General features: G+C 39.6%; 1 protein-coding gene across 4 annotated transcripts in view; it reads right to left on the reverse strand.

The window, feature by feature from the left end:
* The window catches only part of SLC25A21 (solute carrier family 25 member 21), a 500,678-nt gene that overhangs the window by 174,818 nt on the left and 308,198 nt on the right, over positions 1-17,662 (reverse strand). For all 4 annotated transcript variants that reach the window (XM_047736329.1, XM_047736328.1, XM_047736327.1 and 1 more), the window contains one exon: positions 13,271-13,319. In XM_047736329.1, coding sequence (XP_047592285.1) covers positions 13,271-13,319 — 49 coding nt within the window. The remainder of the gene's footprint in view (positions 1-13,270; positions 13,320-17,662) is intronic.

The following is a 17,662-nucleotide window of genomic DNA, read 5'->3' on the forward strand; positions in this document are numbered from 1 at the left end:
TGAAGCCTGGCTCATGATTAGAGCAAAAGCTAGTCTTAGCACTTTTGTTTGTTTTATTTTTCCAAATATACAATTTAAAAAATATATATGTAGTGTCAATTTTTCAACTACAGTCATTCAATAAGTATTTACCATGGACCTACTTTGTGCCAACACTCTTCTAGACGCTGTGTGCCTGCATCAGTGAACAGAGAAAGAAGGGGCTTTGCTTATAGAAGCCTACATTCCGAGGGAGGTGGGCTTACAGTTAATGCGGACACAAAGAAATCAACTTGATGAAATCAGAAGATGAGAGCAAAGATAAATAGGGTAATGAGAAAGAGAAACACAGGAGGCTATGTAAGATGAGATGGCCAGAGAAGATTCTCAGAGATGACAACTGAGCCTAAGTTGAGAAGGAGCTAGTTATTTCAGGAAGAAAGGCTATCAGGCACACAGGTCCTGAGACAGGAGAGAGCTTGGTGTGTTCAGGGAATGTAGAAATCCCACTGCTAGGTATGTATTAAGATCACATTTTTAAGCAGTGAAAACATGGCCTTGGAAACATAGAACATCACATTGGAAGAACATCACATTGGATCACTTAGGGGTATACCCTTAATTTCCAGGTAAAGAATCAAGTCCCAGAGTAATTCCATTGACTCACACATCTGGGGCCAACAGCCTGGAACTAGAATGCTGATCTCCTATCTTCATCTTCCTGCATGATTTGTTGCCTCTCTGAGTTGTTACGTGGTAATGACATTCTCCCTTGACTCTGTCAGCAAAGGCTGGAACGCCTGTGTATGAAGGGACCATCTCTGCTAGCCTGTCCTTTCAGAATGATAATGGGTCAGAGTTCTAAACAGCTCCCACTTCGGAGCATCCAGAAACAAAAAATCAATCCTTTTTTTTTTTCTTGCATGTACTTGTTAATTTTCTGAATTTAAAAGGCCATAAATAGATGATTTACATTCTAGAGCCCATTTTTTTCTTTGAGTATTTAGCAGTTTTGGATTAGATCTGAAAATGAGACCTTTACCATCATGTGTTGGGTTTTTTCATAAAAAAGAGAAATGAATATCCCAGATAGATTTCGATTACTCAAGGTTGAGGATATTCAGCTTACTTTTCAATCGTTTTTGCTATAAAAGGAAAGTATGTGACCTTTTAGGTATTCACAAAAGTTTTACCGGAGAAAATATTATTCAATAGCCCCCAAATGGGAAAATTTTATTCGGCAGGAACTTGGCACAGAGTACGCAGAATTGCATCCAGAGAATATACAGCTCTATTTATCATCTTGCAAACTTCTTCATTATGTCAAAACTAAATCTCAGCTGTGCCCTGACTGCAAAGGAGCTATTTTAGCCATCTCAACAAGAATTATTTTGAGAATTAATTGATTTTCCAGGAACATTAAACAATTTTATCAATTTTTGGTCAAGGTTCACAGTTAAGATACTACATTATCAGCCTTGAATTTGTTTGTCTAAAGAAATTTATGATTTTTATTCTTGCGTCACAAAAAGGAAAAACAGTCTTCTAGAGTATCCATAACCGTAGCTTTCAGCTGGACTACAATCCCAACAATTCAGATTTCATTAGGCTTGATTCCCACTCTATGCTCAACTCCAAAGCAGCTTTCCCATGGGCCTGGCTTGAGGTTCTAGGGTTCAGCCCACAGTTAGAGCCTTCTCTTCTCAAGCAGCTTCTTTCTCAACACTTTCAAGTTTTCTCACGCTACGGGAAGAGCTTCCTCCATGGCACAAGACATTTAAGGAATATTCCAGTCCTTCTGGGATAAGCACCTGCTCTTTTGAATAGATGCAGATGAGAAGAAACACCCTTAATAAGATAATTTTACTTTTGTCGGTGGCAGATTGCTTAGAGCTTGACTAAAAATCATTTAAAATAAGTACGATAGCCAAATATAAGCTTTGAACTTTTTGAACGGTTTGAACTTTTGCTTAACTCTTGAATTTAGAGCTAGGGCTTATCTCCAAAAGGCTTTGAATAGCCACTGAAAATAGACATGGTATGAGTTCCAAGTTCTCTACCCCCCAAAACTTATACTTAAAATAGAAGATTATCTGAGAAAACTTGATTGTATTAAAAAAAAAAACAACACTTAGAAAAATATCCTGTTTTTAAATCAAAGTAACCGCACATCAGTTTACTCTATTATTATTTTATAGTCTTATTGAATTCTAACAACCAAAAATTGGAGTTTAAGATGGCTAAGGCAAAATACATCATTATAGGGGAAAGTGTGTAGGGCATTGGCTAAATAAGTAGCTTAATGAAACTGCTGAAAATTTAAAAACAACTGGATAAAACTCTGGATGGGGGCTGGGGTTGCGGGGAGAAACAGAGGAAATAGTTTTCATGCTGATGCTCATTTTAGAAATAATTCACTTTCCCATGACAAAGATAAGAAAGCCATTTAAGAGTTATTTACCTTTCAGCTTAAAAAAAAATAGAAAGAAAGAAGATGTCTGGAGAAGCCCATTGACAGGCATGAAGAATGCTTAGGGCTTTCCCTTCTCATCCTCTAGGCTGGGATCATAGGATAAGCTTTTGCAGTTAAGCAGAAGGAAGAGAGAGGTATCAAAACAGAACACATGTTACATTATGACCTAAGGGAGAATCTTCTAAGCCCATTTAATTAGTTGGGGAATAATCTTTATTCTAAAAATTTAGACAAAAACACAAATGAGGGAGATTAAACACTTTACAAAGGTTCTACAATGTGAGTCATAAAAACAATATGCTTCCCTAGGGAGTAATTTAAAAAAAGAATTCCATTTACAAAAAAGGAAAAAAAAAAAGAAAAAAGAAAGGAAGAAAAAAGAAAAAAACAAGAAAAAGGAAGGAAAGAAAAAAATTAGAAACTAGGTTCTAGATTATAAAGTTGAGTTACAGTTGATTTAATATAATTGTGCTTTGTTATTTTATGTGGAGGGAACTGACTGGATTTTTTTTTTCATGGATATCTCTTTACATGTCTTTATTTATTTATTTATTTTTATAAACATATAATGTATTATTAGCCCCAGGGGTACAGGTCTGTGAATCGCCAGGTTTACACATTTCACAGCACTCACCATAGCACATACCCTCTCCAATGTCCATAACCCCACCACCCTCTCCCTCCCGCCCTCCCCTCAGCAACCCTCAGTTTGTTTTGTGAGATTAAGAGTCTCTTATGGTTTGTCTCCCTCCTGATCCCATCTTGTTTCATTTATTCTTTTCCTACCCCCCAAGCCCCACATGTTGCATCTCAACTTCCTCATATCAGGGAGATCATATGACAGTTGTCTTTCTCCAATTGACTTATTTCGCTAAGCATAATACCTTCTAGTTCCATCCATGTCATCACAAATGGCAAGATTTTATTTCTTCTGATGGCTGCATAGTATTCCATTGTGTGTACATATATATACACCCCATCTTCTTTATCCATTCATCTGTTGATGGACATCTAGGTTTTTTCCATAGTTTGGCTATTGTGGACATTGATGCTATAAACATTTGGGTGCACGTTCCCCTTTGGATCACTATGTTTGTATCTTTAAGGTAAATACCCAGTAGTGCAATTGCTGGGTTGTAAGGTAGCTCTATTTTCAACTTTTTGAGGAAACTCCATGCTGTTTTCCAGAGTGGTTGCACCAGCTTGCATTCCCACCAACAGTGTAGGAGGGTTCCCCTTTCTCCACATCCTTGCCAGCATCTGTCATTTCCTGACTTGTTAATTTTAACCATCTTGACTGGTGTGAGGTGGTATCTCATTGTGGTTTTGATTTGTATTTCCCTGATGCCAAGTGATGTGGAGCACTTTTTCATGTGTCTGTTGGTCATTTGTATGTCTTCTTTGCAGAAATGTCTATTCATGTCCTCTGCCCATTTCTTGATTGGATTATTTGTTCTTTGGGTGTTGAGTTTGATAAGTTCTTTATAGATTTTGGATACTAGCCCTTTATCTGATGTGTCATTTGCAAATATCTTCTCCCATTCTGTCAGTTGTCTTTTGGTTTTGTTAACTGTTTCCTTTGCTGTGCAAAAGCTTTTGATCTTGATGAAGTCCCAATTGTTCATTTTTGCCCTTGCTTCCCTTGCCTTTGGCGATGTTCCTAGGAAGAAGTTGCTGCGGCTTGGATTTTTTTTTTAAAGAAAGGATTTTCTCCTTATTAATAAATCTGAAAAATAATTTTAGTGTACGGTAGCAAGATTATTCTGCATAAGATCTCTGGGACCAATTTTCCTCCCAATATCTCAGAGAGACAGGTCTCTAGGTGTCCTTTCATTCTATCTCCTCATCATTGCTCTGAGCTCTGCAAGGGAACCTCTGTCCTTCCACTTCCACTCATTATTAACAAAGCAGGTTACATAAATGAAATAAAGAAATGATTAAAACTACCTAGTAACAGTAAAGACTGATGCACCTAGTACTATGAGTAAGGAAACTAGGCTGTGTTGATTACAACACAGCCTAGGGCCTGGCTTTATGTCCACTGGGAAGGACCACCAAATGTGAGGGAGGGAAAGACTTTCTACTCTGAACCCTTGTGGGTGTTCTGATACAACACTTGTCATCCCAAAGAGAGGCAGAACATTGTTACAGTAAAAATCCCTCCAGTAGGGGCACCTGGGTGGCTTAATCATTTAAACAACTGATTCTTGATTTTGGCTCTGGTCCTGATCTTAGGGTCCTGAGATGGAGGCCCCCAACAGAACCTCTTCCCCATGTCCTTCTCCCCTGCTTGCTCTCTCAAAAAAAAAAAAAAAAAAAAAAAAAAAATCCCAGCTGTAGTATCTCTTCATGGTATCATGGCCTATTATCCCTAAACTCTCTGCCTTTCTCCAGAAAGTCAACACCAATCTAGAATATAGACATGCACAAAATAGGATTATTTTCTCTAGTTTTAAGGTCGCGCTTAGGTTATATTCACCTTTTAATTAAATCACTATGCAAATGTGTGGCCTTTCAAAGTCTGTCAGGCACTCAATGGCAATGATGAATTTGATCTGTAATAAAGCACTTAGGTGGGAGCAAATGGCATTTTACTTTTAAAGACTTATTAATTTGAGAGACAGAGAGCACAAGTCGGAGGGGCACAGGGATAAGGAGAGAGAATCTCAAGCAGACTCTGTGCTTATCATGGAGCCTGATGCAGGGCTTGACCCCATGACCCTGAGATCAGGACCTGAGCTGAAACCAAGAGTTGGACGCTTAACAGGTACACTAACCGACATCCTGCAAATGGCATTTTAAAGCACATATTTATCCACTTATGTATTTACAGCAGTTCTATGATGTAATAAGCAGAGCACAGTTAATTTTCACTTCTATCCTTCCCAAATATATTGTCTATCTTGTGCACCATTTTTGATTTGATTATTTTAATAAATAAAAGCTTTAATGATGACTGCACGGAGAAGAATGACAACCAATGCAGAGTTGCAGTGTGCTCACTGCCTAGTATACTTCCTTGCTTTCCGTAACTACAAAAAAAGACATTTCAGTTCAATAAAACAAATCCCAAAGAAACCCTAGTATGGTCATGCAACTTCAAAAGCAAAGTTGGAGTTACTTATACTCACATGTATTCAGGGATATTGTGACCATTTCTTACCATTATATGTTGCCATTGATTGATTTAGCTATAATGACAAAGTCCCAATAAAAATATAGTTTGTAAAAATGTGGTTCTATTCCTTGCTTACTTTACCTCAGACACATTCTCTCCATGGTTAGAAATAAGCCATGACAGTGGTCTAGCCCTGAATTTCTACGGATGATGAGAAATCAGGCATAACCATGGTCTAACCCTGAATGTGATCTTAATGTTTCATACCACGGACAAATCATTAACATATGGAAATAAGCCCACTCGACTGCTCTGTTAATTTTTTTTAATCTTATAGACTCCCCCGCTTCCCCTCTATACTCCATCGTAACTTTTCCCACTGCTCTCTTCCCATTTTTGAAAGGATTCCTCTCTTCTTTGTTTAAAAGGATCTATTGGGGAAAAAACATTCTTCGTTCCTTGTTTCCACCCTGCTGTTCTGTTGGCCCCAGTGGCTGCTCAATGTTCCTTCCCCAACCTCTAAATTAAGTGTTCATTTTCAAGTTCACAGCTGGTCCCCTTCTTCCCCCCCATAAAGGGAAGCTGTGGGTCCTCCTCCTCAGCTCTTAGCCCTTCGCTCTCTACTGGGCTCCCCACAAAGCAGCTTCTCTCCACAGCTGTCCTCAGATTTCTCTTTTTAATGAAGTTTGTGGTGGGCTAATGCCTCTAAATCATTTTCACCCATCACAGCCATTTACCTTCCCTCCCTAACAACCAATGCTTACTCCTCGCCCATCTTCTGGCATTGATTTTTGCCTCTGTCACCTCACTCAGTAAGACATTAAATGCTTTTCCTGGCTGTAGACGATACCCTCCCTTAGCACTCTCACAGACCGCAGAGTGAGCTCCGCGAGGGAAGCTCAGTCCTTCCAATTCCACTCATTACTAACAAAGCAATTTACATAAAGGAAACCAAGGAGAACCACAGGTAAATTAAGTGTTTAACACACATACAGATTGAGAGAGACAGACAGAGAGAGAAGGAAATCTTTCCATGAAGACTTTTCACAGAACAGCTTATGAGGGTATTTAGCAATGTTTCCCAAAGGCTGACCTGGCGAGCAGTCTGGGTTCCTTGCTTAAGATTCACCCAGGAGGGTGTTAAACATAAACGTCTGTAGCGTCCCCCTCCCCCACCCCCAGGAGTTTGGCATTCAGCAGGTCTGAGAGGTGGGAGCCACCAACAGAGAGTGTAAATCAATCTCAAAAACTTGAGTAAAAGCCCATAAGCACATATTACAGCGTGTGGATGCCAAGTTTTCAACCCATGTGAGTCTTTAGAATTCACACAGTGATTAATATGTTTGGAGAGAAGTATGATAAGACTTTTTAGTGCAAGTCAAGTCCTGATGGGAGGGAGGATGAAAGGCGAGGTATGTACCGGCCTGTCCACTCACCAGCAACTTCTAACTGTGTCTCTGTAAGGAGATGCGAAGATGCCCCTCCCCTTCTTGCCTTCCCCCGCACCCCCCAGAAAATGTGCCTCGCAGCTCTTTGACAGGACACGCTTTTGAAAGAGCAGTCCTTACAGGATCGGTAATTTATTTAGTTTGCACCTGATTTATACCTTGTTCGAAAATGAAACAAAACAAAAATGATTAAAAATGACTGGGAGTGAAACAGAATGAGCACCTCAGTAATTCTCTCTTCCGGAAGCACAACGAACCAGTTCCCTTCCCGGGAATGAAAGTGTGAAAGGGATATAAGCTAAAACCCCCTCGGACTGTGATGGGGATAAATCTTCGGGGCTTCTAATTGCCACTTCCCCCACATAGGTACAAATGCATACGCAGTAAAATTCCCTTCCACCTAGGACTGCTCATTTGCAACCGTCATCCCATTCTAAGCGAGACTTTTCTTACTAAGGATTCACAGGGCCACCTCTCTTTCCCCTTAAAGCATTCCTTTCCCATCCAAGAACCACGGGGAACACACAGCTACGGAGCTTTCGAGATGTAATGGACTCATTGGTGTTGCTGTGTGCTCCAAGTGTAAAACAGGCACCAGATTTCAAGGACTGAGTATTTCCAAAAAGAATGTAAACCTCTCACTAATAATTTTTATATTGATTAACATGCAGCGATGGCAGTGTTTTGGACATATGAGGTTGAACTGAATATATTGTTTAAAATGAATTTACTGTTTCTTTCCACTTTGTAAAATGTGGCTATTAGAAAACTTAAAATTACCTATGTGTTGTTCATTTAATTTTGTTTAGCTGGCACTGTCCTAGATGAAGTCCAGCGGTTTGCTTTCCGTCTCAAAGCTTGTCACACCTGCTCTCTGGGCACCTTCAGTCCCTGTGCTGGTTCAATCCGTCCTGCTTGCCTTTTGGCACCCCTGCTGGAAACCCTCTTCCCCTCACTCTGCCCTAATCCAGGCTCTGGAACTCCACTACAAGCTTGAGATGTTTCTGCCTACAATCCTATCAAGTAATTTTTCCTCTTTCATTTCAAAAGACTCTCACTTCCCACCTCTTTAATGAAATCTACATTAATCTGCGTTAATTTAATGCATCGGCATTTGCTGGGCACCACCTGGAGGCTGGGCACCAGGCTAGTTGTGGTGTGTAGCCCTAAAATTATATGTGGAATGATGTCAACAGAAACACATAGATGAAACTGATGCTCTCCTGCCCTCAGACCCATAAGGACTATCTACTTGCAAACACCATTCCGAGAAAAGATTTAAATGTAGTGCTCATATAACACAAGTCTTCCGCCTTGGAAACTTGAAACCGCCTGATTCCGTATTAAACATTTCCCCTCTCCCACACTTCTTAGTCTCCCTTGCGTGTTTCCCTGACTGCCTTACAAACTCCATTTGTCTCTGCAGTCCCCTTTCCTTTGCTGACATAGTATAAAACACCATGTAAGCATATGTATATATAAACACCATAGACGTATATACTCTCATTTATTTCTCATGGTGATGTAGACGCCATTATTGTTCCCATTTAAAGCTTGGGAAACTTAGGCACAGGGAAGTTTAGTAATTTACCTGATGTTACGCCGATAGCAACTGAAGAAGCAGGATTTGAATCCAGGCTGCCTCACCCTGCAGCCAGAGTTCTTAACCTGGAGGATAACTCCAGGCTATCCTGTCTCAGAGAGCGAACACAAATGCCAAAGGCCATGTAAGCTGGAAGCTGCTGGGGCCCCCTGGTGCCAAGTAAGAGAAGCACCCGACCCTCAAATGAAGACTTTATAGGAAAAGGAAAGCTGAAGGGAGAGAGGAAGAGAGAGAGAGAATATGAGAGAGATATGAAATATGACTGATTATTTTATTTGAATCCTTGGAGTCCAAAACCAGAAACTACCTTCGGTCTTCCTGGTTATACAAGTGCATAGAGCCGTTTGTGATCTGTAGTTACGTGTTCTTAACCAGAGCGTCCTTTGTCTATAAACTATAAAAGAACTACAAGAGAGTGTAGACACATGTTTCTAGGAAGAATCTCAAAGGAGAACCTGATTCTACATGACTGCCACATATACAGCAGCTTAGCCAAATCTCCTCTGCTATGATAAGGTGGGGACATTTGCAAGGTGGTTGGCATGTGGCTAGCCTATGCTTACATTAGGTCTATCCCTGGAGCTACACTTATGTGAGGCAGAATACACTATTTCTTAGAGAAAGGCAAGTGCCACAGTGCCTAAAATCTTTTCATAAAAAATTAACCAATTATAACTTCTAATCATCTTCTAAAATGCAGAGTAAGTGCATATTAACCTTGCTAAATTGAAAATGCATGCTTGAAACATAAGCGTCCACCAGTGAATGAATGGGTAAAGAAAATGTGGTACGTGTATGTGTGTGTACATACATATATGTGTATATATTTTGTATATAAATATATACATATATGCAATATACACTATATACAATGGATATTATGCAGTCATAAAAAGAAGGAAATACTACCATTTGCAACAACATGGATGGGCCCTTGAGGGCATTAAGCTAAGTGAAATCAGTCAGACAGAAAAACAACTACCATATGATCTCACTTACGTGGGAAATCTGGGAAAAAAAAAAGAAAAAGAAAGAAAAAAAAAAGAAATTTATAGATAAAAAGAACAGACTGGTGGTTGCCAGAGCCTGGGGGTAGGGGGTGAGTGAAATGCACGAAGGGGGTCAAAAGGTACAAACTTCGAGTTATAAAATAAATAAGTCCTGGGGATGTAATGCAGAGCATGACGATATAGTTAATAATACTATATTGCATATCTGAATGTTGCTAAGAGAATAAATCTTGAAAGACCTTATCACAAGAAAAAAAATGTGTAACTATGTATGGTGTTAGATGTTAACTAGACTTATTGTGGAAATCATTTTGCAACATATAAAAATATTGAACTATTGGGATGCCTGGGTGGCTCAGTTGGTTAAGCGGCTGTCTTTGGCTCAGGTCATGATCCCAGGGTCCTGGGATTGAGTCCTGCGTTAGATACCTTGCTCAGCGAGGAGCCTGCTTCTCTCTCTGCCTCTGCCTGACACTCTGCTTGCCTGTGCTCTCTCTCTCTGACAAATAAATTTTTAAAAAATCTTAAAAAAATACTGAATTACTATGTTGTACACCTACCACCAACATAATGAAATGTAAATTATATCTCAATAAGAAAAATAAAGAAAATGCATGGTTATGTCAGCATACTCCAAATCTCACTAAATGACAGCTTTTCAGTCCTGGTTCTGTTTGTCTTCAGACATTTCTAGTTCCCTCCTTGTTCTGCTCTGCTTTATGATGCAGAAAGTCTGCCCTCTGCTAGGCTGGGTTTCTTGGCTTCCATAGCTCAGCAAATAGAAGCATTGGTGGGAGACTGAAGACTGGGGAGAAAGGATAAAGTGGAGGATTTTTCTCCCTCCCTGTGTGCCTCAGGCAGTAAACAGGCAATGGCCGGGGCTCCTGCTACCACTAGACAGATCTACCAGGGTTCTAGCTTCCATGGGGTAACCTTGACCCTTGGGCTCAGGTCACTACCACCTCCCTCTGCCCTCAGCCTGGGGTAACAGAACTGATCATTACAAAGTTTAAAAAGAGAGAAAGATTTACAAAGTTAAAAAAGAAAGAAAGAAATCCCTGTAAAGTATGACTTTGGAAATGCATTTTTAGAATCTGTTCTCTTTCATTCAACAAAGAAAAGAATCAGGCACAAATAGAACCCCTCCCAAAATGACTAAACTCTAAGAAGTAAACACTTCTTTTGCTATATATTTCAGCACATGAGATATTGTTGAAAATGACCCATTTCCATACTCAGATTCATTCACTGTACTACCTTTCAAGTAATAATATCCAGGGAGAGGCAAAAATAGCCCACAAAGAAACCGTGAAGGACGTGAGGTTTGGGCTGGTGTATGGCGCCCCCCCAATTTTGACAATGCCAGCAAGAGTTTAGAATCCAGGGTCCTTGATGTCATTAAGGAAAGTGACCTGCTAAAATGACTGTTACAAGGTTTCTTATATTATCTTTTATAGTTTACAGGTTTATCTTATTTAGAAATACAGTTATCTCCTGTCCAACATGATAATGAAGAGATTTCAGCATCTAGTCTGTCCTGTCCATTCCCTATCACCTGTGTGTCCTACCCAGTGATAAATACTCATAATCTTCGCACATTCTACTTCTGTTGCAAAGTCAATTGCACATTATTTTGGACTTTCAGTTTACTCTATGATTATAAGTCTTATTCAATATGCTTTTTATTGTTATGCAGGTCAAACATAATCCCATATCCAATTCCCTTCTTTTTTAGGGCATTTGGAAGAATTATATTCCACCCACCACTCCCACTGAAGTTAGACAAGAGCATATGACTAATTCCAATCGATGAATGCCATTTTCTTGAAAATATCCATGTAACTAAGAAGATATAAAGCCCCAGTAACTTGGCACATCCATTCTAAGAAATATTCTATTCAAATCCAGCACCATGAAATAATACAGTTTTTGAAATTTATATTAACTCATTAAAAATTTGTACCAACTCATCTGTCCTTTGAGGACAGAGCTTGCTTGGAACCCAAAGACACTAAATACTTAACAAGCGAATGAATAAATGATTGACCGAATGAATGAGTAACTGTAATTTCAATATCTTATCTTATTTAAATCATTCTTACTTTTCCTGTACGCTCACTTGAACACTTTAGAATTTAGAAAATGACCCTTAAGAAAGACAATTTATTCCTCAACGAGGCTAGCAATACTATTCTGGCTTTTCAAAGTTAGCATGGAATCTAAGAAGGAAATGCCAGTGAGTTTTGCTTTTTGTTTTTGAACCCTATACAAAGATCATCCAGGGAGTACATGCAATTTTGGATGTTTTGGACTAAACGTTTGTGTCTTCCCAAATTCATATATTGAGGCTGTTTTGGACTAAACGTTTGTGTCTTCCCAAATTCATATATTGGAGCCCTCATCCCAGTGTGATGGTATTTGGGGGTGGGACCTTGGGGGAGGTAATTAAGTTTAGATGAGGTCATGAGGTTAGATGAGGTGGAGCCCCAATGATGGGATTAGTACTCTTATAAGTAGAGGGAGATGCAGCAGAGCTGCCTCTCTCCCTCCTGTGAAGATACAACAAGAAGGTGGCTGTTTATAAGTCAGGTAGCAGGCCCTCACCAAGAACCAAACTGATCAGCACTTTGATCCTTGACTTCCCAGCCTCCAGAACTATAATTAATGACTGTTGCTTAAGCCACCCAGTCTACAGTATTTTGTTACAGTTGCCTGAGCTGACTAAGACAGGGGCCAACTTCTCATCTCTTCTAGCTCTTATTATTTGCACGATACAGCCACTTTCCCTTGCTTTCAGCACCCAGCTTAAGATTCTGCTGCCTCTTTAGGCAAATTAAGCAACATGTCCATTCAATGATAAGCCTGACACTTAGCATTTTCTAACTTTGGTTGTCCCACCGCCATTGTTGCAAGGCACTATGTGCTATGGAGCGCCAACCTAGGTATGCTGCTCCTGGGTTTTATACAATGCAAACAAATGGAAACTTTGACTCAACTCTAACAGCTTCTAATTTTAGAAAATAGAGAGTTCAGTAATTCAGCCACAGATTTAGCTTTTTAAAAAATGCTCGAGGTCATATTAAAACCCATATGATTTTTTTTTCACTTGGTAAATAGATTTAAAACATTGCCCTGATTTGTGTCTTTCTGCAAGAGCAAATGCATTTTCCTAGAAACACGACATTTTGCACTGCCAAACGGTTGTAGGAATAAATTCTTTAAGCACCATTTGAAGAGTTTACTTGAAATTTTGGAATCTCACACCAAAATGCTGAATACTAAATAACAATCTGTTACATGCAATGCCAAATGAAAGTCTGCTGTCGTAATTCACTAAAGTTTAGTTTTTGTGTCATTTTGATAAATTTACTTCGTTTACCAACTTAGCCACAAATCATACCTTGTGGTTGTCGTGTGAAGGCAGTAAAATATCGTATACCTTCAGATGACCTCTATCCAAAAATGCTTTTCCCTTTTCACATTTTATCTGTCAGATAGCGTTGTCTTTAAGAAGTGAATATAAATGCCATTATTGGGAGAAGCTACCGGCCTAGGACAAGTTCTAGCATTTAGTGTTCTGACAGATCTAAATTTGGATATCAGCCAAAGTCAATAAAACTTGTTCATGCAGAAACTTACCTGGTTTTCACCACATCGAGGGGATGCATCAGGCAAATTTCTACAAGACCTGAAAGATGATAAAGAAAAGTCCAATAAACACTTATGTAAACACTGGTTCTTGTTTCCTTGACCCCCATTGATTTCTCAAGTATAAAGATTCAAATGAAAACTTGGGGCTTTGGTAATGACAGCTCATAGTTAGAGACTAGTAGCAAAAGACATACTCTCCATGGGCATGGAGGTGAGGCTGTAGGGGAAAAGAAAATGAAAAAGGGATCAGATGTCCAAAATTCTAATCACGTAGACAGGAATTATTGTGTACCCTTCCAGTCGGATAGATAACTACGTGTCAAAGGAAAGGAGGTAAGAAAAGGAGGAATGAAGGGAGAGAAGCTCTCTCAGCACCCCTACCACTGCCACTCATGATAAATTGTAGCCTCAGTGTTTGAAGGCCTGAAATAAAGATAATGAGGTCTGTTATCTCAAGAGGTAGTTATGAGGATCCCACACACATTTAAGACATTAATAGCCTAATAGAGAACGTGTATTAAGTGTTCATTGCATGCTGGACAGTATTCTAAGCAGTACTTAGAGTAAATCTATCTCATTTAATCTTCACAAGAGCTTATTGTGAGAGGAGGTATTATTACCCCATTTTACAGATGAGATCACCAAGGCACACAAGGTTAAATAATTTGTCTAAGATCTCACAGCTAAGAAGTACATAGTAGCCCCATAAAGCCCATGATCTTAACCACTGCACACCAAGAAAGAATTTCTATACCTTTTTGCAAATCATTTGTAAAGCCCTCTCTCTTGTTGTCTGAGCAGAGAAGACTGCTCAGTTACAAACTACTGGCACATAACAACAGTAGCCCTAAAAGTAGTTTTATGTACTAGGGTAGTACAAATGATTACAGCATAATTTTAGTCTTGCAGTAGTAATAATCATAGTAGTTACCTTACTTTCAGCCCCAATACAGTGATGGTCATTTAACACATGTCATCATTAGTATGCACAGCCACTAGGCAAGGTAAGTATGCATTTTTTTTTTAAAGATTTTATTTATTTGAGAGAGAGAGACAGTGAGAGAGCATGAGAGGGGAGGAGGTCAGAGGGAGAAGCAGACTCCCTGTGCAGCTGGAAGCCGGATGTGGGACTCAACCCAGGACTCCAGGATCATGCCCTAAGCTGTGAAGGCAGTTGCTTAACCAACTGAGCCACCCAGGCACATGGTAAGTATGTATTTAAAAAAAATTTTTTTAATTTGTTTATTTGAGAGAGAGACAGAGCACATAAGCAGAGGGAGCTGCAGGCAGTGGGAGAAGCAGGCTCCCCGCTGAGCATGGAGCCTGAATCCTAATCGAGGACCCTGGGATCATGACCTGAGCCCAAGGCAGATGCTTAACTAACTGAGCCACCCAGGGACCCCAGGCAAGTATGTATTATCATCATCTTTACTTGAAGATAAGCAAACAGAGGTTGATAGTGTTTGCTGATTTGCCCAAAGGCCATAGTATTTATGGATAGTTTCTTAAGGGCAGATCATTTACCACTCTTTCCATTTGCAAACTAACTCAATTTGAGCTTAGCTGTGACTTAGTTCCCCTCTCCCATTCCATACTTAGACATATGAGTGTCTTTTACAGCCTCATACTGGTGAGGTCCAGGAAGTACAAAGATCCCACACCTACCTGAAATCCTGATTTCCTTCCGCAGAAGTTTAGGGAATTCTTCCTGCTTAAGCCTGCTATACAGTTTACAAAGCCTTACGTATTGACCCGAAACAACTGTCTTACTTTGACTAAAACTAATAGGATCCAATATTAACGTCTGTGCCACAGGTTTCCCAGCAGGAATGCTCCTTAGTTGTTGGTAACCAAATCACTGACCCAATCAGAGTCTCATTGCCTAGAGATGGGAAGAGGAAGGCATTGGGCGGGGGGTGGGGGGTGGGGGCGGTTGGGGGGGTTGGGGGTCGGGGGGGCAACATAATCACTAGGCACAACCAAGAGCCTCTGCGTACTGTTCTAACTTCAGGAATAAGACTGCATGGGTGCGTTTCTTCCTTGAAACTGGTAAAGTGTTAATGTACTTCCTCTTGCTTTAAAATATACATTCCCCTTGAAGTAAGATTCTTATCCTGATGCTTTCAGGGAATGATAATTTACCCCTGGGGGCATCAGTTCCTTATCTGTAAAGTGAAAAGGTAAGTGGTCTATAGAACCTTAAGGTCTCATATTCTATATGTAATTATTCTTGAATTATATATATAAAAATACAAATGTATTTATATATATAATTTATTTATTTATTTATTGGAGAGGGAGAGAGAGAGACAGAAGAGGGCAGAGGCAGAGGGCAAAGGGAGAGGGAGAGAGAGACTCTTAAGCAGGCTCCACTCTCAGTGGGCTTTGATCTCAAAACCCTGAAATCATGACCTGTGCTGAAATCAAGAGTCAGACACTTACCTAACTGAGCCAACCAGGCACGCCTATAAGTTTTACTTATAGTTCTAACTTAATCGTTATTATATTAGCTAGAAGAGGATAAAGCTCTAATCCCATAAGTAGGATTAACCCTGGAAACTCAGACTTGTAAAATACCTTCTTATCAAGTACTGCAAGAAACATCTATCAAGTGTACTTCTTTTAAAGACTTATTTATTTATTTGAGAGAGAGTGTGAGTGAGGGGTAGGGCAGAGGGAGAGGGAGGGAAGCAGACCCTCTGAGCATGGAGCTGCATGTGGGGCTTGATCTCACAACCCTGACTGAGATCACGACCTGAGCCAAAAGCAAGAGTTGGCCACTTACGTTACTGAGCCACTCAGGCTCCCCTATTAAGTGCACTTATGTGCATCTCATGAACATAAAGGAATAAGACACTCAGAATCAGTTTGCCAAAGGAGTACGCAGTTTCTTCACTGATGTGGCATTAGAGTACAAAGAAAATATTAAACACCAAATAGCTCCAGTTGGTGTATCTCTCAAGAAATTTACCAAAAGAACCAACAATTCCAACAACTTATTAAAAGTAATAGCAGAATTTGAAGAATCTGTTCACATTTACCTATACGTATTTGCAAAATTATTCTACTTTCCTGTTTGCTAATGGGCATTTCCAGTAGTGAGTAGATACTACATTAGATTGGTACAGTTTTCGGGTTACTTAAAATTATTTTCTAACCTCTAGAATGCCCTGAAACATTCATTTTATCCATTTTATCCAACAAACTTACACTGGTGTCTAGTGTTGAGAATGGAGTCTAGTGAGGGGAACAGATGCATAAGAACAGAAAATCATGGAAGGAGGTGCAATGTTCAGAGTTTATGGAGACACAGCAGAGATGTCCCTGAGCCAGTCTGGGGTTGGGTGAAGTGGGGGAAAAGGGCCTCAAGGCTGAAAGAGGACAGAATAAATATCAGGCATGGAGGGGACACTGCACACAAAGAGAAGGAAATAAGAAAGAACATGATGAACATTGCAGTAGCTGAGGGTTAAGGGCAGGACGCAGCAAGAGATGAGGCTCTAAGTGTATGTATATATATATATAGGTGACGGTCAGATTCATGCTCAGGCACTTGTAATTCATCCCATAGTCCATGAGGAGCCAGTAAAAGATATGAAAAAAAAAAAAATAGCTTCTTGGTTGTTTTTTCTTCTTCTTACTGTATTCCATCTTCATTGAAGACATTCTGAGAGATTTTAAGCAGAAGTGAGATATTAACCTCTGTTAACACGATCTCCCATGAATTAGTAATATGTCTAGTAATCCTCCCACTGCTCTCAATTACACAGTCACATGTAAACCTGCGAGCACTGAGGCTCCAACCCTTACCCTGTGGTTACCAGTAAAAGCCCCACCTCTCATCATGACAGCATAGATGGCCTGATGTCCTGTGTACCTCTAAGTCTGAACGAGTCAATGCCCATCTATGAAAATACCTGCTAAAAGATAACTTGGCCAATAGGAAAGTATGACTTAAATTGCCAAATATAATGTGTTTAGTCCAGAATCCCATAGTTATTCATTCATTGTTGCTTTTAATCAAAACAAATAATTTTAAAGAATTCGAGTTAGCCACATCTTTCTGCATTAGAAGCAGAAAGAATAGATATGTTGGAAATGATAGAGAGGTTTTGATTTTCACTCAGAGTTCAGAGTTAAATCCAGATCGGACTCAGGGTGAGAATGGCTGCTTGTTGTCCTCTATTGGGTATCTAAGGTCTATGAGATTCTGATGATGATGATGATGATGATGATGGTGATGATGATGGTGATGATGATTACTATTTTTTGCTTTAAACCATGTTTGTTTATTTATTTTGTGATTCTTTAAGTTCAATTTAGTGAACATAGACTCTATTATTAGTTTCACGGGGTAGAATTTAGTTATTCTTTAGTTGC

This window comes from Lutra lutra, chromosome 7 (assembly GCF_902655055.1).
Source record: "Lutra lutra chromosome 7, mLutLut1.2, whole genome shotgun sequence".
Classification (NCBI taxonomy): Eukaryota; Metazoa; Chordata; class Mammalia; order Carnivora; family Mustelidae; genus Lutra; species Lutra lutra.